Source organism: Ziziphus jujuba, chromosome 11 (genome assembly GCF_031755915.1).
Source record: "Ziziphus jujuba cultivar Dongzao chromosome 11, ASM3175591v1".
NCBI classification, from domain to species: Eukaryota; Viridiplantae; Streptophyta; class Magnoliopsida; order Rosales; family Rhamnaceae; genus Ziziphus; species Ziziphus jujuba.
In genome coordinates this window covers 20201486-20225166 of record NC_083389.1, presented here as the reverse complement: position 1 = coordinate 20225166, position 23681 = coordinate 20201486, and the positions used below count along the sequence as shown (strand labels likewise).

General features: G+C 33.6%; 1 protein-coding gene across 3 annotated transcripts; it reads right to left on the bottom strand.

The window, feature by feature from the left end:
* Positions 1–1113: 1113 nt before the first annotated feature.
* On the bottom strand, positions 1114–14902 carry LOC107433042 (mediator of RNA polymerase II transcription subunit 12). Of its 3 annotated transcripts, none has more exons than XM_048465490.2 (13): positions 14416–14902; positions 12930–13167; positions 12340–12399; positions 12134–12239; positions 11436–11504; positions 11236–11289; positions 10972–11079; positions 10386–10535; positions 9929–10276; positions 7359–9778; positions 3461–6079; positions 2617–2950; positions 1114–1932 (listed from the first exon to the last, which is right to left on the bottom strand). In XM_048465490.2, exons 2-13 carry the CDS (start codon positions 13055–13057, stop codon positions 1492–1494), a joined length of 6837 nt encoding a protein of 2278 aa, XP_048321447.2. In that variant the 5' UTR covers positions 13058–13167; positions 14416–14902; the 3' UTR covers positions 1114–1491. The 3 variants fall into 3 exon arrangements, with proteins under 3 accessions (XP_048321447.2, XP_015899766.4, XP_048321446.2); XM_016044280.4 differs by having other exon boundaries at positions 12930–13124; XM_048465489.2 differs by having other exon boundaries at positions 12930–13124; positions 14435–14902.
* Positions 14903–23681: the final 8779 nt, after the last annotated feature.

The window sequence follows — 23681 nt, the reverse complement described above, 5'->3', positions numbered from 1 at the left end:
TCAATAACTGCCTTGCAATGTAGAACTCCTATCGGCTTGAATCATATTCCAAAGAGGAATACAAACAACCACAATAGCATTTCATTTTCCAAGTAAAGAGCAAGCCACCAACTCGTTTCAAAAATCATCATGCCAAAAAAACATCATAACAGAATGTCAAAATGCATACTAAGTAGTTACGTCATCTCACATGACGAATCCAAAACAATAACCGACGCAGAGTTCCATCATACCCTGTTAAGTGTTGCTCTCTAAGAGCTACCTTATACCTGTATTCCACAATTGCTGGAAACACATGATTTTGTCTGCAAAGATTTCACTGAATACAGATTCAATGACTTCTTCCCAATTCCAAAGAATTAAAACTGGTTTCCATCAATCAGTCCAAACAATACATATCCATAAATTACTTTAACTCATCAAAGCAACAGAACTTTGAGCCAAAATGGATAGTAACACTGTTAGAGTACATTAACTGTACATATATCATCACCAACTCATGTGACACTCCATTGTAGATTTCTCTTTGAATTCAAAAGACAACTAGATCAATCCATCCCAAATATAGGCCATTATGACTTCAGACACTAATATACATGAACATGACAGACGACCAAAATCACAAAACCAGTGCCACTGGTAAATGATGATTAATGAAATCAAGAACACCCCCCCCCAAAAAAAAAAAAGAAGAAAGAAAAAGGATGAAATGAAGAAATAGAGCTTCCTCCTCAACAAAAAATAAAAATAAAAATCGATTTAATGTCCAAAAATAAGCTGCAGCACTTGGGCAAATCTAATATTCTCCATCCTTTCCTACGCATCCACCAATAGTCATCAATTATTCAAACTAATACTCCTAAAATAAAAGCATATAAAGAGATTGAAATAAATAAATAAAGAATAGAAAGGAACAAAAAGAAATACATTTGAAATGAAAGCATATAAAAGAACACATTATAGTTCATACGCTTGAGTGAAAGCAAATGCAACTGCAGTAAGCCATACAAGTATATAATATGCAAATTAGATATACATGTACAAACATGTGTACATGCATGCGCATGCAGTTGGAGAATGAGCAATATGCAATCAAAAGTGACAAAGGAACAGTACAGACAATTCTTGACATTTTTACTCAGACCAATTGGTAAAGTTGAACAATTATCTCTATATTTACAACAAACCTCTAAACTGCACAAAGGGCACAGCTTAAATAGGGGGTAATCAAATTCAAAGGGTTAGTAGTCAAGCAGGCCCGGGATCAGGTTGGATGGGCTTTGTGAAAACATCATCTTCACATCTTTTCACAAGGACTCCCCTGCCCCCCCAAAAAAATTTCCCTGTCAACAGCTCCTCTGTTGTCGAAGGACAGAACGCATGCAAACGGCAGTGATCTTGATGCCAATTATGGACAACAAATGAAACATTAGATTACCTGCTGAGGGGCATGCTTAATCCAGAAAAAATCCATAGTGAAGTCAACTTAATTCAACTGTCATCGTCCACAGCACCAATGTATGTGAGGTCTTTACGTCTAACCCTTACAGCCCCTTTAAGCCAACTAGATGCTCGAAGATTGGCATTGTCACCACTGCCAATCAGGGCACTGTTACTTGATGACAGACCTGATCCTGCACCATCTTCTAGAAGCATCCATGGGTCAATATCCAAATCATAATCCTGCAAAGGCAATAGCCTGGACTTCCCTGGTACATTGGTTACTGTTCGTGCCAAAGCAAACTGGTTCCTCTGTGATGCAGAGTAAGACCCAGTGACCGAGATGCTAGCTTGAAGAGAAGCAACAGCAGCATTTGGAATGGAAGGTGGCTGGCAAGTAACAGAGCACCGGACAGAAGGTAGAAGTACAGGCATTGCAGTTTGGATACGCCATCGAATTGAGTCAGGGAGCTGCATGCGGTCTAAGTCATTCTGCATTCACAAAGAAGTATTATAAAACCAGAAAGACCATTTACCTAGATACAAAATATAATTTCAACTTTTTAATGAAATTTTTCAATTTACTCAGGTATTTCAAGATTGAAATCAAATAGCCTGACCAAACACACAGTGCATAAAGACAATGACTGATAGGACAATAAGAAAAATATAAAAGGAACCTAAAGCTTTCCTCCCTTTCTACTTGTTTCAAACTGGTATTCAAGTGGATAAAAATTTTGAAGTAACCAGAAAATGCATTGGATATGTTTTAATGGAATACTTGATTATGGAATATTTTACACTTTGCACACATATCTAAACTGACAGTATTATGCTTAGGATTTTGCATTTAACATCTACAAAACATTAATTGACATCATTTTATGGGGGAAAGCAAGGGGAAAAGAGGTTTTCATGGGAGGTTTTCATGTATACACGAATCAAATTTGTAGTCACGTTATCTAAACGACATTCCATGGAATTTTCCTTCCGCAAATTAGGAGAGAATTCATTCCAAATTTGATGATTTTCTAAGTACTATCTTTTTTTAGCCCCTTCCTAAGGGCAGGGTTGGGATAAGTGATAGTTGAAAATGAATAAACCCAAGGTAGGTTTAGGGTAATTTATCAAAACCAATAGCAACATATTTAACAAATCAACAGACAGTGATGAAACCTGCAAATTCTCTGCTAATTCACGATCAAATGCAGAAAGGTCCTTTGCAAAGTCATTGGCTGCCTTGGAAGAACACTTCATCCGCAGCCAACTCGGCCGACAACTGCTTAACAATCCATGCAGAACCAACAATAACCGATCAAACAGACTTTCACCAGACAATACGGCCATGGCAGCAGAAGCAGCTTCTGTTGAAGATTCTGCCTCCCTCTTGGACAGAGAACTTTGTGCAGGATTGAACGACAAGTCTTCGTCCTCATGAACAACTCGATTTCCAAGAAGACGAAGTATGACAGAGGCAAGTGTTTGCCTCATGTTCCTCCCTGATGGCTCCCTGAATAGATTTAACCAACAATATTCAATTATGATGCCACATTTTTACTATATTGCAACCATAATGTCCCAGTTCTATTGAATTAATAGCAAATCGTCATACCATACACTTCGTGATAGAAAAACAAATCAAAAATTGCAACACTCTCAATAAGGTTACTAAAGAATTATGAAACATTCTGTTCCTTTTAAGCATAAGCCACATGTTTATCATTTAAAAGAAATTTTCTTGGCTAACTTTTTCTGATGCTGACTTACAGAAGCACATAGGATGCATCAAAAGTAAAATAAAAAAGGATGAATTTTGCAATAAACTAGAACCCGATATATATGTGAAAAATCCTCAAACCACAAGAGATGTCCATGTAATTTACCCACAAAGTAATTAGGTAACCAACCTTAACTGAATATAATACGAAAGTAAGTCTGCAGCAACAAAAGCATACAGACACATGCAAAAAATAGACAATAATAAAAACACTAAACATTAAAACAGAAATAGCATAATTACCCATCTGCACAAATTATGGGAAGTAATCTCAGGAGTAATTGCAATCGCAATAACATAGAAGCTCGTAAAGCTGCAGGGGAGGGTGGTGCAGAATCAGCCGTCACTGCTGTGCGTCTAGCCAATCCAGGACTTCCGCCCTTAATACTCTTGCGGTTATTTCCTTTGTTTGTTGGACCTTCAATTCCAGAAGAAGATGGTCCTGCTTGCTTATTTATCCCACGAGTAACAGCATTCAGATGTTGCTCAATGTTGCTCAACTGTTTGATCAAATCATTAGCAAAGGTATTGCGTGAGTCATCAGAGCTTTGATCTATGCAAGGAAGAAGTAATTCAACGAAAGCCCTCTCCGTCACATGCTGCTGTGTGATATTGAAACTTTCTGTATCACATGCTTGATTGGACCCTTTTCCAGACCTTTTTGACTCAAGTCCCTCTTCAACAACCTCTCCTTCTTCAAGGGAATTCATCTCAAATTTCTTTCTGTCTTCCTTGTTTGTTGCAGAATCAAAATCAGAATTACACCACCCCCAAGGCTTCCAAAATTGAGCCTTAGTTGAAAGACCTTTATTTTCAGCAATGTTAATGAGCCGCTGCCTAATGGTTTTTCGTCCAAAGAGAACGTCAAGACCAGCCAGGAACCATTTAGCCTGCAACAACATAGAATCCTCTAGTGATCTCCCAAAATGATGAACCACATCAGAAAACAGGGGTGCGGCATCAGGTCTAACTAACAACCTAGTGAGTATTATCTCAATAAAATTGTTCTCATTCTCAGATGCAGCTCTATCAGGACTAGGTGAGGAAGAACGTATGGCATCCATTAGTGAAATATCAGGGCTCTCAAGTTTTTCAACGAGGGCTTGTTCATTCAAAAGAAGTCTGAGCTCTACCCACTGCCAATGGAACTTTGCAGGTTGCAGGCTATCCAAAACATGTACAAGCTTATCTAAAAGTTTTGTCCCACCTTCCGCATACTGAGTAATGGATTCACCATGCCCAGAGATCCGATTTCCATCATCCTGCATTAACATACCGTGTGGCATTTTACAATCGATGATAGCATTGAGAAAAAGCCTTGCACGTAGTGGAACAAAAGCCCTGGATTTTAAATGCAAGTCGGAACCATTCAACTCTAGCATCGCTGCAAAGTCAGCATCACTATTATCTGCAGCTACAAGATCGTAAAGACCCTGGCTATCCCTCAAACACACATCCCGGAAAGGCAGATGCTTTATGGCATCACCCATAGCCATTGTCAAATATTGAAATAATTGATTAATATCTTCACGGATAGCAAGGCTAGAGTTGAGAATGAATGGCCTCCATAGAATGAAGGCAAATATTGAATATGCAGGTGGAAATACCAATCCAAGTGGAAGCATTCTCTGCATCCTTGAAAGAGCTACTATGGATGGCTCACCCACAAGTTCCACAACCAATCCATCACAAACAGTCCTGCAATTCCCAACAAGCAGCCTGAACCAATGAACATAAACTTCAATCAAGCTATCCATCTTAAAAGCCCCAATTGAACGTGCACTACCATTAGAATTGGATCTTATACTCCGTATGAACTGAATTATGTCCATCCCCTCCTTTAATCTGCACAAACTTACCATTCTCTCCAGGCTGGTAACACCATGAACAATTGCCCCTACTACAAGTGCAGACAAAGCAGCTGCAACTCTTGTTACTCTTCCAAGAGCTGCCTTTGTAGAATTATTCAACGTTTCACCAGCCATGTTAGTGCTCAAATCATGGGAGTCAGGAGATACCTGAAATTGACTTCGGGATGCCTTTCCTGGGGTAAAGACTGTAGCAAGAGCTGAAGAAGCTTCTGTTGCAAGGGCTACCTCAAATACACGGGTTTGGCGATCTCCAAGAGCTTCCTTAAGTAGGCATAGGCAACTTAAATGGATGCGCAATATGCGTCTAGCAAAGTTCAAAGAATCCGTAGTAGATGGAAAATTTGAATAGCCACTGCCCGCCCTAAAATCGGGCAATTTTCCTATAGTTGGCCCTATGTTACCAATGATGGCAGATATAGCAGAAGACACCAAAGATGGATCCCCTTCTTGAGCAGCACCACCTGTCTGCCTAATGCAGTCCATTAGTTCTGAAATTATCTTTTGAGCTATCTGATAGCCATCATCCCACTTTTCTGTGGTTGAAACCTTTTGTGTCCCAGCTGCAAAGAGCTTTCTTTCTTTTCCAAAAAAAGAATGAAGGATATCCTCAACATTTATGTTCCTTTGAACTATCTCTCTCATGTTCATACCCACTCTAGACAACCGACCACCAGTACTAATCTTTTGGCGGAAAAAGTCATCGAGATTTTCAACCCCTGCAGGAACCCCAAGAGGAAAACCTAGCTCCCCATCAACTGATCGTCCAGATTCAAGTTCTGAAAGCAGTCTTTTATCACATGTTGCCTTAAAATTTTTCTCCCATTCAATGACACTGACCACATTGCCATATCTCTTCAATAAATAACGAGCATAACCAAAGACTGCTGAACCTGATACTCTTCCACTGGCAGTCATAACTGCAGCAGCACGATGCATTGCAGCTGATAAGGCTTCTGGAATAAGATCTGCTGTAATAAGTATGTTCTCAAACCTGAACCAATTTCATTGTTAGGATACATGATATACATAACTTCACCTAAAATGCCACACTCAAGAAAGAGTAACAGGAATCAAGAGAACACAACCAAAATAATGGACAAAAGGAAATGACATGCACATAAGACCAGCATTGTTAAAAAGAAGATACAAGTAAGATCCAATAAAGTATATGTTAAATATTACATGTATCTCCAGGCAACATCATCCATAAGCCAGAGTGAAGAAGAAAAGAAAACTAAATCACTTCATGAAAGAATATATTAAAAGTAATTAGATGGCTCACAAGAAAAGAAATGAGTAATCATTGATTATTGAGAAGAAAGTTCTGTAAACTTGCAAAACATAAATTGTGGACACAAAAGGAGTAAACACTGTCAAATAGGAATAAGAGAAACACAAGGTTACTAGATGGTTTTGGTGCTGTCTTCTGCTGAAGTTATAACATTCAAAGTAAGACTTAAAATAGCATATGATGGACACATGCAATTTGGCTTACCATTTAAGTTCCAAAACACATTAAAACATTAATGGGAATACCTAAAAAGGTCCAGTTTAGTTTTACAATTTCTTGAAAAGGGAACATTGAGGAAAGAGGTAAAGAATCACATGGGAACGTATAAAAAGCTACAAAATCATATACTTGGGAAAATGCAACAAGGGATGAACAAATCTCATAAACTAGGCCCTTAATATTTTACAAATGTAGATTTAACAATTATATTTTACTTTAAGAAAATTTATCAAGGAAGAGTAAACAAGGAAACTATTTAGAAGCTTGACAAAAAATTTGGAAAAAAAAAAAATGATAAAAGACAGAGCAAGTCATACAACAGAAAGGCATCAAGTGCAGAGTTGAACCTTATTTAAAAAATTAAAATCAGCAAACTGTGAAGGTAAAATACCTAGAATGTGTTTGGAACTTAAATAGCAGAGAAGTGGAATGAGGAAAGAAATGTCTTGAACTTTCTCTTGGGGAATGGAATGATAAGTAGAGGAAGAGTTGGTAACTAATATTGTTAAAGTAGTTTGCACACATGCTTCAGACAATGCATAAACAATATCCCTCATTTCTATTAAGATTCAAAGCATCCAAAATGGGGTAGTTTTAAAAGCTTATCCTTAGCATTTTCTCTCATTTTTCTCCTCATCAAAACTGACCATGCAACGATCCACTAAAATATACAAACAAACAAAAGCACGTGCATATAATTTCATTGTTCAAGAAAAATTTTCTTTTTCTAGATACAAGTATATAAAGATAGAATAAGCACCTTCGCAGGGATGATATTAAAAATGTCTCCCCCACTTCACAGGCATGGTTTTCCACATTTCTTGGCAGTGGGAGGATGTTCCTTCCACTGTGGATAGTAGAACTGGCACTACTAAGCACCTTTGGTGACAACCAAAGGAGAAATTTGACAGCTGAAACTAAATCATTTGAAACATCCATCAAATACAGTATTGCAGAGAGTTCATCCTCACCAAGCTTCCAGCGCACAATACTCCTATCATCAACAGGAGTGAAAGTTCTACCAAACTGGCCAACCTTAGGTATTGCTTTTCCAGTCTCCTCAACAAGCTGCCTAATGACAGTCATCAGCCACACTGTAACAGTCCTTTTCTCTACAAAGCGCAACCTCTTCAACGCTTTCCCGATTGATACAATATCTACATTATGGTTGGCTTTGATTCCTTCAACTGACTTGGAAGTTTCTCCTTCCACTCCAGTTCTGTGATGAGGGCAGCTTACCTTATTATCGCAAACATGACTGGTAGATGCACCCTGGCTACCCTCAATCCTAGAAGCTGCTAATTGCGAAAGACTTTGAGTTTTGCGCACCCCTTTTGTCCTATTCCTAGGGGCCTGTTTAGTTGACTTAAGTGGCGGCTCAACCTTCAAAGACTCTGAAGATTTAGGCCCCTTCTTCACCCACCATGTATCCTCCTCCTCTGACACAATTGGAGAATGTCCCTGAAGGCATGAGCTTCTTTCTTCACCCAATTTTTGTCTCTTTGTTTTTCTACATTCATCACACCCTGGTGTGCCTTCTCCCATATCCATCTTGTTAAAGAATGATACAGGAGGCTTCTTATTACTTCCTTGGAATTCATCCAATCCTGAATCTGTGGATGTGGATGAACTTTTTGGAAGCTGCAAGAATACAGAGATTGCTTCCTTTAGTTCCTCAACATCGGCATCACTTTTAACATTCTTACCAGGCAACAAGTCAGATGATGATGATAAAGATTTCCACTGATCAACTGTAGCTGGGGAAGCACCAGCCTTTCCAGTGGTCGGGTAAAGCTTTCGCTTCTGACCTGATATACTTGTATTATTCATATTTTTATTTAAACTGCAAAGAAGCCCTCTAAGAACTAGCCGGCGCTCATTACAATAAATATGCATGGCCTCCAAAAGTTGTGGTCCTTCAGCAATACCTGCTTCTTCCAATGCATCACGCATACAGAGCCCAGGCAATTGCTTCAAGATTCGGTAGTGCCTCCTTTGTCTATCTGCCTCAACTGCTGGCCCATTTATTTCCATTATTCCACTAACTATTAGCTGCCTTACATAAGCCTGGGGGTAAAAAATCCCAGCACGAATAAGTTCCACTATGAGTAGCTGAAGGCGTTTGAAGCCTTCTCGTTTGCATGCTTCATGCTGATCAATCCAACACACTAGAATATCATGTAAAGGACCAGGACTCTCAAATACGTTTGGCGACTTTAGACTTCGTTGATCCACATTTTTTGCATTACTTTTTGAATCATAGAAATTTCCCATGGAATTCCTGGTAGAAAAACTATTCTGCTGACCGGACCCTTTTGCAACATTAACTCCAACAGGAGTCTCACTCTTGCACCGAGGTGAACTTTGCAAATCTCTTAATTTCAACTTCAAAATCCGAATTGCAACATATACCTGAGAAAAATCTTTTCTTCCAGTGAATTTCTGCTCTTGAGGGGGCACAGTTCGAAAATCCCTATAATCACATGTTGCCCACTCACAAAGAAAAAATACAGAGCAAATAAACGACAAACTCACAGTCCCAATCCACTTCAATGATGATCTTAAGCATGGGCTGACTTCTCTAATCCAGCGATCATTAACAGTTCCTTCACATAAATCTTCAAAGAGAAATTTATAAGCCCCTCTAACATCTCCATGCACAAGAGATTTATCCAAAGCCTGTACAGCTTTAGCCACACTATAACCTGGATAGCCTGGGCTTGCAGCCTTTGCAAGATTATCAGTGCGTTTCTGAATTGATGAAACAACGTGATCAAAGGCCAAGGATTGATATTGAGCATCAAGACCTTTACTTCGGAACAGAGATGCAACTTCCAATGAACCATTTTTAAATTTTCTCACATCTTCAGATGACTTTGACAAACTCCCATCAGTTACTACATGAGAAATTACAGAGGATGGTAAAGGAAAGCAATCTAAACCTACAAAGGTATCAGGTACAGCCAGTATTAAATATCGAAGCATCTCAACCAGAGCAGCGGTTGTATATGCCCTACGGGAGTTATCTACAAGGTCCGATCCCCCTGGTGATGGTTCTCGTATGAAACGAACAGCTATTCCCACAAGATTACGCACATAAGTTTGAGATAGAACAACTGTTTCTAAAACACCATATATGATAGGCAATAGCAACTGCACAACCTCAAGCAATTCTTTTTCCTGACCAGAATGAAAATTTTACATTTCAGAACCCCAAGGAGCAAACAAAAATATCAGAAGCAATGATAATATTTCTTTTAACTTTAAAGCTCATTAAAGCTATTTTTAACTAGAGGAGCTAGTTTAAACAGATAGAGGCAAAGGCATTACCTGCAGTTGAATGAGAACCCAATCAATGATGAGAGAAGGAAGGAGCAGCCCTTCAGCATGATGCCATTGCAAAAGCCGCACCACATACCACCACTTAAAATGTAGAGACGGTTCCTCGCCATCAAGTCCTGCTGAGTTGGGATCACCTCTTTGTTGCACAGAGCCAGCATAAAACATTTGGGGAGATCGATCTCTGCTGTGTGAAGTAGACTGGAAATTATTTCTCGAGAAAAATTCATCCAGGAGGTACTGCAAGTAATCAATAACATCTTTTGTCCACAACTCTGTGCGAGACAACTGACTTTTATCAGATGCCCCAGAAGTAACACCAGCAGAACTAGGTCGAACCTGCAAAATGCATTCATAATCTGCTACCTTCCTATAAAAAAAAAAAAAATGGCTAACAGCAGCAAGAGGAGGAAACCAGTAATAATACTGGCCTTTCACAAATTCATACCTGATTAAGGTAAGTTACTTTGATAAACCAGGTTGCTCTAAGCAATGGAACATTATTCCTTACAAGAACTTCAAAAAGAGCTTTCTTTCTATACCCATGAGGAACAAGATCAGCCAGGGAACGCAACCGCTTGTGCTGTTGTGATAAACCCTGAGATTTTAGAAGAAAATGGGAATTAAGATGAAACATTTAGGAAGAAAAAGTAGAACTCCTCGAGTCATGTCCTAAAATCCTATGCCATAGTTTTCATAACTAAATGTCTCTTCTCCAGTGGGTATGACCAACCCAGACAACTAAGCTCATGTATGGTTCTTTTCTATGAGTTTTAGAATAGTTTATCTGAGGTCAGGAACTTACTCCAGAATTCTAAAATTCTCATTATTGGGTGATTACATGTAGCTATAACATGCCATGCATTATCTTAATATATTGACTCTTTAAGCACTTGATACTTTAGCAATACTGGTTAAAGCAGTAATGAACAGCAGCCAGTAGAATTATCTAATTATTGTAATAAAGAACCTTATACAAGAAAATTACTTTTAATATAAAATATTAGAGCCTGTTCAGGGAACAAAAGGACTACCTCAATCCATTTCTTGCGAAAGTCTTCACCACAAGGCCTTTGTTCAGGAAAAACCCCTGGCTTAGTTAATAGTGAACCAGCCAGAGGAACACCATAAACTTGACCCGCCTGCCAAGGTTAGAAAAAAAAATTTTTATAAAAGAAGTAAACACAGCCATTTATCAAACACAAAAGATATACGTAATATAAAAGCTTAATGCATTCTTTGGAAAAGATGAACGTACACAGGCATCAAAATACTAGAGAAAAAAATATGTGCCTAACCTTTCGCTTCTGAGCACGAGATTCATTTATAGCCCTGAGACATTTTCTGATAGCCTGCACGGGAAAGGAAGAAAAACAAACATCTTGCAACTTAAAATCTTTATCAATACAGGACACTTGAACCTAGAAAAGGAACAAGAACTCATTAAAAGTACCATAAAACAAGACACCTACTACTACTCTAAAACTAAGAGATTTACCTCTTTGCACTTGAAAACAACTGGCTTGGTAAACGATGGAGCCTGAGTAAGTGATATCTCTCTAGCTTCCTGGCACATTAAGCACAAAATCAAGTTAAATAATTACTTATTGTGGATAATATAATGAGAATAAACCAGCAATTAAAAAGCAGGATGACATATACATAAATATAGCTCTGGATAAATATAAAAGAAAAACAAATCAAGGGATATATAAAAGGTCAAAAAAATATCATTCAAAACTAAAACTTCTAAACTTTTAATTATAAAATTCTTAAACAACAAATACCAAAACCAAATTCAAGGAAGACCATATATCAACCTTTAAGATCCCAATAACATCACTGATTAAAAAAAAAAAAAAAAAAATGATGGTAAAATATTTTCTTTTAAATGTTAAAATATAAAAATTTAAAAGGAAATATTCAATATAATACCAGTAGTTATATTCCATAAAAACTAGCCATTGGAGTTTGTTTCTAGTGGCTAGCACTTAGTTCCATCGATTCTAACCAATGTCAACATCGATATATTCATTGATAATTCCATAATTTGGGCCAGCATATATCTACAGCATAGACATTTTCCATACTTTCCATATATAAAAAGCTACAAATTAGGAATAACATTTTTCAAATCAATGATGCATGCTAAGGCTACATATATCTCCTAAAGTATAGTTGATAATAGAAGAGTACATCAAGGCCTTCAACAGTCTCCCTGTATCCTGATTGCACATATTCTTTGGTGAGAGTCTCTTCTGGACAATTTGGAGTTTGCGGGTGAAAGTCGGGTGGCCCAAGTCTGAAATGAAAATATTGACAAAATGCTAAGAAGTTGAGAGCCATAGTCAGAAATGTAGCCATATTGAAAGCAAATTACATGAATATTTTGCAAAGACTACCGTGAATTCAAAGATTCTTTGTCACACTTCAATTTGTAAGGTGTTAAAGGAGATGGCCGCCTGCACAATATGAAGGCAAACAGCCAATCTGTCAGTATAAATGTTAAACAATCACAACTTGAGGATATTATTTGTTGGTAATGCTAATAAGATCAATCTACCTCAGCACTGTAAGAAACAAAATAGATAAATATAGGACCAATGTGTCAGAAATTTTGATACAGCATAAAAGTAACCAATAACATATTCCATAATGACCAAAGAAGTAATGAACTCCACTATTTGCCACATTCAATCACATTATATAGGGCATGTACATTAAGTAAATTTTAAAAAATACACACTTAGACATGAAATGACTGATAATAACCAAATTAATAGAAAACAATTATGATATCCAAACAAACAAATAGTAAGACAACCAAAAAAGTTACATGAGATATTCAACAATTCTACCATTCATATACGATAGATAAACTATTATTATAAATTATCAGAATATCAATCATGTAATGGCCCAAAAAGAATTGGAAGGGGATAGGGGGTAGGAGTAGGTCTTATAAAGGAGTTCATTTTTGAAACCCATTTACCTAGAATTCAATGAGAAGTTAGCAGGCAGTGAAGCTGAATCTGCTCGGCCAGTATCCCTAGCTGATGCCCCACCAATTGCACTATTATTAACTGCACCAGTGCAGCCAGCAGCATGATACCTTTGCATTTCTTCCAACTATCATCAGCATACTGCCCCCAGCATTGAACTGCTACAAGAAGCAGGAAAAACTAGGCTGCATTTAAGAAGCAGGGTTTCCATGTCAAGCCTGTCTAAATCTAGTAAACAAAATCAAATCAATCAAAATATATCAAGATCATTTAGCAAGGTCAGGGTCACATTTAATGCAGCATGCATGGATTTATCATAGATTTTATGCATGAATGGCTATATCAAATTTGATGCTTCAATAGATTTCAGTCAACAGCAGCAGAATGCAAATAGCATCTACCACGACAAAAGGATTATATATTGATTACTGAGAATTGGAATGGGAACCACTGCACAGGATATGTCGCATCGAATGCAAGCCCTATGTACTGTGAGATGGAGCATAAATGTAAAACACCAATTAACTCACGAAAACGTTGGGAGGAAATGTAGGAGCACATAGCAAAAGCTCAATAGTTGTACAAACAACAAATATTTCATGTCCAGAAGTGCAACTCAAATGGAGAAATTACATTGTTTTACCTTATTATAATCTACATAAATAATAAGTTTAAAAGGCGAGTGTCCAAAGTTTTTAAGATACTTTAAATTTAAAGTTAAAAAACCGGACATCTACAGCAAAAATGATTCTTTGGTCCCTTCAATAAACATTACATGATACTATGAGCCGCAATATGAAGAAAATGGCACATATGCATAATAAACTAGAGATTCTTGATACAAATTTAATAGTATAAGTTCATAATATCTAGCTTTTAAAACAGATTTACAAGACAAAAAACAAATGCAAAATAATGAACCCATTTTCATTCGTTTGTGTCTAATGGAAAATAAAAATGCTCTTATGGACTAGAAAACCTTGAGATGGAACAGAAAATATCAGCTTGTTAGTTGCCAAAAAGCTATTACCATAACAAATTTAAACACAAATGAGTCAATAAATTTTCATCTAAAATAACAGAAAATGAAAATCGAAGATATCAGAGTTGGTATATGTAATACGATTTCAAATACATATCCTAATTCATAACCCAAATAGCAAAAATTACGACAAACTAAAACATCATTTTGATCCAAAACACTTACTATAAAACCCATTAAAAAGCACCCAATATTTCAAATTTTTCCCACCAAACCAAAACAAAATAGCTCAAATGAGTGGAAAACCTCAAAAGCACTAAAATTTCGAAAACCACGAAACCAACCAATACCAAACCCCAAGGAAACAGAACAGCCCAAATCCGATAGAAAACAAAGAATTCCAAAACACAATAAATCCCAGCCATATCCCAGATAATATAGAACACAAATCCTAATACCCAATTCGAATCTAATACCAAAAAACAGAAAAATACCACGAATTGAAGCACGAACCAAAGCTAGGGTTTTAAACAAATCCTGATTCCGAGGTTCGGAGGTGACACGCGAGCTACCGTGAAGCTCCAGATTGGGAATTGAGCAGAAAGTGGGGCTTAGGGTTTTGACCGCAAATATGCCGAAAAGTATTAAAAAAATAATAATATTAAAAAAAAAACAAAATAAAAAGGCAGAAACTTGGGGGAGAAAAATGGGAAGTAAGACTGAGATTGTGAGCATATACAAAGGGAGATTTGGGATTTGGAAGAGAGAAAGATAAAATCTTGGAGAGAGAAAGAGAGAGACAGAGACAGAGGGATTGAAGAATGAGGAGGCGAAGAAGGGTCTCGGGCCTTGGGCTTTGACTCTTTTAGCTTTGGCTGATGATGACGATGATGCCTCTGTTGCTTCCTGTGTTAGAATTAAAAGCAAACGCTTATTGGGGGCGATCTAGTTTTTCTACTACATCTATATATTTTTTTTCTTTTTGAAGTATACTGCATTTATATTTTGATGACAAAGTATTTCAAAAAAATAATTTATATCCACTATTCTTTATGAATGTATCTATTTGATTTTCCATTTTTAGCCTCCTGTTTATTTTTATATTGTTGTTGTTACCTTACATAAGATAGTCGTTTTTGTCGTGGGTAAAATGGGGATATAAATTATATTAATATGGTTCTACTATGATGGTATTATCTAGATCAGTTTGCATTGGATGGTAAAAATATTAACTTTCTTACATAATCATAACAAATGTTTATTTTGTTTCCTTTTGAATGTTTGAATTTTGATACAAAATTTTTGAGGTAAAACAAAAATAAGGAAAAGACTACTATGTGTAACATACATTATCGTAAACAAATATTGCTTAGAGTCGATGCCTTTGGCAATCTTTTTTTTTTTTTTTTTTTTGCTGTTTTTTTCCTTCTCTAACAAAATATTTTGCATGCTTTGTTATACAAATATTTCACTACTTTTAACCTATGATTGCATGTCACAAAAATTAATATCCTAAAATTTAATGAAAAAAGTCTTACAATTAGTTGCCACATTGTTGTATTGATTCCATCTATTATTGCTACAAGTTTAGAAATCCATATTATCAAGTACATGAAAGTTAGGATACAATGCAATCCATTTGATGGAATGCATGCATGTAAAAGATTCATCTTTTATGAAAGTATTTTTCTATAAATAGATTCGATATAATCTTTTGTCATTTATTTTGAACTTTAATAATTTACTCAATATTGCCAAGTTACTAACCAATGTGTCATCATCCTATTGCTTCTAATCCCTTTATAAGAGCTTCATACCATTAACGTTTCTAATTTAGAAACATTGTAGGCATTCTAATTATAGATAGGATTCATTTAAATAATAGGAAAAAAAAAGACCATTTTGGGATAAAAAGAATTTTTTTTCCTATAATATTTAGGGTTTTAGAATAGGTGAACAACTTTTCCTTCGGCGTTATATGATTAGTTGGAAATTATTAAATTTTGAGGAATTGTTATGTGAACTATTGATATTTAGTGTTTGATTCATAACTAAAAAAAATAAAAATTAAATATAAGTAACAAATTATGTATGTAAAAATAAAGGTAGGGCCATTGTTTAAACAAAAAAAAAAGTTTAAAACTAATTTTCTACATGCCATGTTTATATCATGAATCTTTGTGGCACGACTATCGTTGCTTGAAAAATCGTTCATCCTGCTAGAAACCTTGTTTTTTATAATACTTTTGTAAGATGTTTTCTTATAATATGAGGCATGGCCCACATGTGACCACTATTTAATAGAATTAAATATTGTTTTATTAATATTTTGTTATATATAAAATTAAACAATTTGATATATATCTAATAAATATTTGTTGGGTTAATTTATAATATTGCATCTAAGATATTACAAATGATATTATCAATTTCAAAAACACCTTATCAAAAAAGAAAATAACATAGAGAACTAAAATTAATATGCACAAATCAACGTGTGAATTAATATTATTATTATTTTTGATAAATTTTAAACATTTTTAAAAAAACCAAGAAGAGAGAAAAAGTAAAGAGAGAGAGAGAGAGAGAGAGAGAGAGAGAGAGAGAGAGAGTATATTGTTCAGGAGGAATTGGCACTCTTTCTTCGTCTTCACAAATAACACACATCTCAAATAGTATAGAGAGAGAGAGAGAGAGAGAGAGAAAGAGTAGTGAATAATGCAAATATATAGACAGAACAAATTGGAATTTTAGTAAAAGCTTATGGGTTTTTTGATAACTTTAGAGGGTTTGAAAATTTGTAACAGTAATTAGTGTTTTGATTTTTACATATAGCTATAGAAGTTGGGTTTTATAATAGGTGAACATTTCTTAGGCTCTATTTGATTTGTAAATAAATTACTAAATTTTTATATGAAATTTTGATATATAATATTTGATTCACAATAGAAAAATATAAACATTAAATGTAATTAAAAATTATAAATAGAAAAATATAAAAATTAAATGCAATTAAAAAATTGTGTATACTATAAATGTAAGACCATTATTTAATGGAAAAAAAAGTATAAAACTAATTTTCTAGGTGCCATGTTTACGATCTATTGTAGAACTTTATAACACAGTTATCACTGCTTAAGATACCATTCATCCTATAAGAAATCAGTTTTTTTATGATATTTCTATAAAATCTTGCCATCGAGTCTATGTTGGCTAAAAGAAGATATCTTTAAATATCTATAAAATCTTTATCTTTGATCTCCAAGGATGTTGTTGCCTCACAAATCAATGATAAGTTGCTCCTAGAAAAATTGCTCCATTATAATGAATGAAATTATTAACAAAGTATGGAAACTTCGTAGGAGATTTGCTATTGAGAGTTATGTGAAAAGTTTAATAAATTTAGGTGCTGTTTGTTTTACTTTTCTTAAAGTTAAATAGATATAATTAGATACTGATGTTAAATAAGATTTAACACAAAAATCAATAAGGATATGTTTGTTTGTTTGTTTGTTTGTTTTGTTTTGTTTTTTTTTTTTTGTAGAAAAAAATCCATCAGAAATAAAAACATATTAATAATGAAGCTTTAACTCCTACCTTAAAGGAGGATTTTGTCCACGAGGACGAGCTTTCTGGGTCGGAAAAGGAAGTGTTTACCCTCGCCCCACACTCAAAATGAAAGCGAAAGGATAACCAAGATGAAGCCCTAAGTAAGAATTGTTAAAGACATTATTACCCTTAATAGATAAGCCTTTTTTTTTTACATATTGATTTTTTTTTTATTAACAAACTCTTTTTACAATTACAAAAAAACTCTTACACACTCATTCTTTACATACAACCATTTAAACAAAAATAGAATATAAAATTACTTTATAAAATATTCTTACTATTTTAATACCCTAGATTCATACGCTCCCCAACCAAGCCACAAATACATTTTTTCTACAAATCCTTCACAATTTAAACACCATTCAATATAAATTGATAGTCGTGTTTGGGTAAATAATCCGAAAGATTTTGGGCAAAATTAATGGTGATGAAACTCTTTGGAATTTTTCTTTCCGATCAAAACACTTTCGGACAAAATTGATAGTCACAAAAAGTTCGCCAAATTGTTTAACCATGAGATTCTAAACATATTTAAATTGTTTGGTTTGTATACTTATGAACATATTCAAATTTTGTTTAGTCCTATATTTCTGATTTTTTTTTAAAAAAAAAATTATATTTAGCCCATTTGATTCTATGCTTTTGGACAACATTGAAGATATTTGGTTGTACACTTCTGAATAATTATAAAGTATTTAGTTCTAAATTAGGAAATAAATGATGAAATATAGCAAATCACAACCCCAAAAAAATGGATGTAAGTAACATGTTGTTCTAGTTGTACGTCGTTGGCAAACAACCAAAGAAATAAATTATAAAACAAAATAAATCATTGCAGAACCAGAAAAGATAAAATAAATATATCTTACTCTTTCATGTTTTTGAGCATTCATGATTTGTATAACAATTTTGTATGTAACCCCATTTACATTGGAGTATGAATTAGGTAGAGATATTTGAGAGGAAGAATAAGAGTGCATAAAGATGTTCAAAAAGATATTAAATGCCCTTAGTAGAAATTTTAAATGATGGTGAAAATGTAAATTTCAAATGGGACTATATGGAATTTATTTAATAGTGTGATTAGAAACTCTCTTTTTATATTAAATTAATAGATCCATCCAATTTTATTGTTAGAAGTTCCATTTAATTATAAGGCTAATATTGTTAACAAGTTAATGCCTCTTCTCTTTTTTGATTTCTCTACCTTTTCTTTGGGTTCATTTTCCTTTTCAAGAAAAATTTTCCAAGAAAATTACAGGCTTTTTTAGGCATTTGTATAATAATTATCCATCATGAAGAAAAACAAAACAGCAAATTTTTTTCTCGAGAGATTCTTTTCGCACTTTTAAATTCACTATATACAGTCCCAAAAATATTAAATTTACCTAAAAGCCATTTCATATTCCTTCTTTTTATTTTTTTATTTATTATTCTCTACCACCACCATATTTCCTGTAGTTTTGCCATTTCTATATGCTTTACCTGCAAGATAACTTGCTCTCTGGAAAAATCCCACCTTTGAACTAGACCTGTTCTTTAGATATGTGATATTGGGCTTCCATCTATCTATCAATCAATCTTTCAAAACCTTGCTCCAAAAGTTTCTCAAACCATTCCAGATTGGTTAAGATTATCATTGAAGGTTGCACGAATAGAGCGAATAGAGAGAGGAAGAAGCAAAAGGTGGTGGTGGTAGAGCATGTAATAAAAAAATAGTTTGAAAAACTATTAAAATGAAGGAAAAAAGAAAACAGAAATCACCATCAATAGAGCATAAAGAGTCTCACATCACTGACAACTCTTCCTTTATCATGTAATATCTTTAACAGGTAAAGGAGAAAAGAGGTTTTAAAAGGGAAAAAAATCTAGATAAAAAAAAAAGATAGATAAAAGGGTGGTTTAGGAAATAAAAAATTTGGGGACTATATAAAGATCTTTTGGTATCGTATATAGAACTTCTTTTTCTTTTTCTAGTGAGAAAATTTTCTTTAAATACTCAATTAGTAAAAATTCGAATTCAATTCCTTCTATCATAAACCCTATGTCCTACAAAATATCCTAAATTTCTAACATCAAATTTATCCATTGTATACAACCATAAATTCCAAAAATTAAAAAAATAAAATAAAAAAAAGGAAAGAGAAACAAATCTAAGAAATCCCACCTAGATCAATCTAGTTAATTATAGGAGAAATAAAGGGCAACAATGGCTCCAATGAAACCAAAGAAAGGCACAATGTCATCACTGTTGAAGGTAGAACACATGGCAGGAAGTGGATCTGAAACACGTGAACGTGCGCCCGCGAGAGAGAGAGAGAGAGAGAGAGAGAGAGACTTCTTTTATTTATGGTGTTGGTCATAAAAAGATCAACATTGGAGGCTAAGTTGAGTGAGCGTGCTTTTTTTTGGAGGGGGGGGGGGGAGAGAGAGAGAGAGAGAACAAGCAAAAGTAAACAAAAATAGAAAAGCACCTAAACATAAGTGAAAAATGAAATATTTTATCTTTTTTATTTAAGATAAAAATGTATTATATTAAGTATTATGTTAAAAAAAAAACAAGTATAAAATATCTTATAATTTAAAAAAAGTTCTATTAAAATATAAGTGAAAAAAACAAATAGCCTTTTACTTTTCAAGAAAAGAAAAAGAGTATTTTTTGTAGGGGATCATGGTCTCTAAATGGAGTCCATTTTGATTTTGAATGAATGGCCAAATGATAAATCATTGAGTGAAGTGGACAAATCATTAAATGAATGTAACAATTCTTATAAAATAAAATACTTTTGTTCTACAAATTTGACTAGATTTGACCAACTAGACTGTATGTAGGTCAAATTTAACTTTTTGTATGGTCAATGTTGGTTTAATCTATATATTATTATGTTTAGCTCATTGATATAAGTTCATAGATTAACAACATATATAATTTTGGATCATGATTTAAAAGATATGAATCTTTTATAGGATGTTTTATTTTTATAATAAAAGTACCTTTAGTTGTGTTATTTTTACAAGGACATATATTTGCATATAAATATATATGTATCTATATATATATATATATATATTCAAGGGTATATTGGTATATATATATGTTCATTTGTATGCCTTTACATGAGTGAAAGAACATTAAAATACCCAAATAATCCACAAAAAGACACCTTAAGCCATCAAAACCACAACTTCCTTTTTCCTATGCACATAGACGACGACAACATATCATCACTCTACAATCTGGCCAAATTGCCCAAAACCAATCACATTCTTTCTCATCACCCTTGCCACTAAATTACCCACCCATTGGTTAACCTACCAATGAAATTTCTCAACCTAAAACATCTCCATGGCTGGGATCAGCCAAAAATGTTAGCGGGGTTGTTGTGCACCAATCACCAAATTTTGGCCAATTTCAGGTCATATGACCTCCCTAATCAAGTTAATTTGGAGCTCTTGAATCCGAATATGATCTCCATTTTGTTTAATCCCAAGCTATTTGAGATATATTGATTTAAGTTTGGCAAAATTTTCCATTCTATTTTCTGAATACTATTGGCAGCATCATGTTACCCATCCCATAGGCTTTCCATTCATAAATAGTTTGCCCATTATAAGTGAGTTTTGAATAATAATCCAATATTGGTCAATTTATGTAAATTCCTAATAAAATTGAATTGTAATTGGATAATCTAGGATTAAATTGATTTGGTAATGTATTCCTAGAAGTTAGTAGGATCCATTAGACGATTCAATTTCATAAAATTGGCTTTTAGGTGGAAAACCCCAATTTTGGATGCCAGATCCAATACGGTGGAATGTAATTGAACTACTCAACGTTAAATTTTTATAATCCCTAAAATGATAGAATTGACTTTAGAACTTTTGGAGTGCACCAATATATTTAAATAAATTTTTGGAAGCATAAATAATATTTTTGTATATTTTAGGCATTGTACGAAACTTGATGGTAATCTTGTAGTTAAGTATGAGTGGAAAGCGTTTGAAAATATTTTGGGCATGCTTAAATGTTAATTTCATGATTTTGGAATCCACACTTAAATTTTGAGTAATTATAATTATATTATAAAAATAAATGTTATCATTTCATGTTATTTTTGATAAGATTTTAAATCATCTTAAAACTCTAAAATGCTCATGGGAAAACTTTTAAATATTGCCACTTAAATATTTTGGATATTTGAGCTCATAGTTTAGTCGAATTGCTATTACTTGAATGTTATAAATGAAAATGATTGATTGAAAATAGTAAAATGTAACAGTATTATTTGATAAATTTTGTACATGAGATGTGGGATTATGATATGTTAGCTTATCTGGTATTTGGAATCTTATTATTTAAATTGTTCCGATATTTAAATATATGTTCTTGTCAAAATTGTTACTTATTTGATTTTATGGGATGGGAAATATTAATTTGTATGAAATGTTGATGAGACTGAGATTTAAAATTGTAGAATATATATATTTATTTATATGGGTCAAATGGATAAATAGTGATATTAGGTATGATGAGTTTGGTGTATCATATAGTCCTAGTGCGTATATTAGATATTGGATATCGGATACGATCATTATACATATATTATCATTATTTACTATAGAAAGTGTTGATGAGGTATTGCCATGGTGCCTTTAGAACTCTAAAGGGTTATCATGAGTTTTCCCCCTCCCCCACTAACTTGTGGTGCCTTTGGATGCTGAGGTGAGGAACACATGACAGCGCTTGATATATACTATGATACATAGGGTTATGTATTCATAGATTGATAATTATAAAGATGATTTAATTGTAGAATTAATTATGTTTCGTAGTAAATAAATATGATGGGTTATTTAATTTTTTTTTCTCCAATAATATCAATATGGTTTACATTTGAATATGATATTTTATGTACATGGTTAATTATGCTTTTGGCTTATTTAACAGTTTATATTAAAGTGGTTTTAAAAGTTGATTAAGTCATAATATATCGAATTTTATTTATTAAACATTTAGGCTTATGAATATGGATTTTGTGAAAGAACTTTCAAATGGTAGCTTTTAATGAGAAAAAGCATGAGGTTTTGAGATAAAAGAATTTCAAAAGATAAACAACAATATTTTCTTATATTACTTAATCAACTCACTGAGATATCCTTATTTCAAATTTTATAATTTTAAATCTATATCTCTAGGTCCAGGAATTAGCAAACAATTTACCTCACATATCACTTATCGTTATGTACTTTTCATAGTAGCAGCTCTATTTATTGTAATGATGCTTATCCTCATTTTTATCTAGACTTATGCGATCGTTTGTATAACTATATTTATAATCATTCTTATAATGTTTGATGTAAAGTATAGATACAATACAATAGTGACCATAGTATGTATGTGTAATAATGGTTTGCAATGTGATGGATTGTATTAACTGTTGTTTTGGACTTGCATGCCGTTTATGACCTTATTTTTATATGTTGAGATGTTATTTTATATTGCATATATTTATTGTTCATGGTTTGAGGGAGGTTCCATTAGATTTTCCCTAAGGATTGTCCAATGGGATTTTCCCATATAGGAACATCCGAGGTTCTTAGTAGGATTCTCGAGTAGGTCCTGTCAATAAATTGGTTTTTATTAAAAATATTTACTTAAGAGGTAGAGATATATGTTAAATAAAATATAAACAAATTTAAAATATCAATAACAATAAATAAATCAACAAATTTAGTAAAATATAACAAAAATATAGATGGTGAAAACTAGATTGAAGCACACAATAATGTGGTTTTAAAGAATATATGCCCCCCATTTGCACTAGATTATCAAATATATTCTTCTCTAGAGATAAAACGATCATTTAGGAATTTTTTGGTGCAACTAAAGACTTCTTGCAAACCTTTAACTATCTATAATGCTAAAAAATATTATAAAATATAAAATAACATAATTGATACAAAAAAATGTATACATCTTCAAATTATGTCACATGCAATGGTGAAAATATTAGTATCGATAAAAATATCAATAAAATTATGAAAACTATAAATATTTAACGTTGACTATAAATTTTTGCATATGGGAGATTTAATATAGTAAAATAATGTTAAAAAATTGATAATTAGAATAATATGATAATAAAAA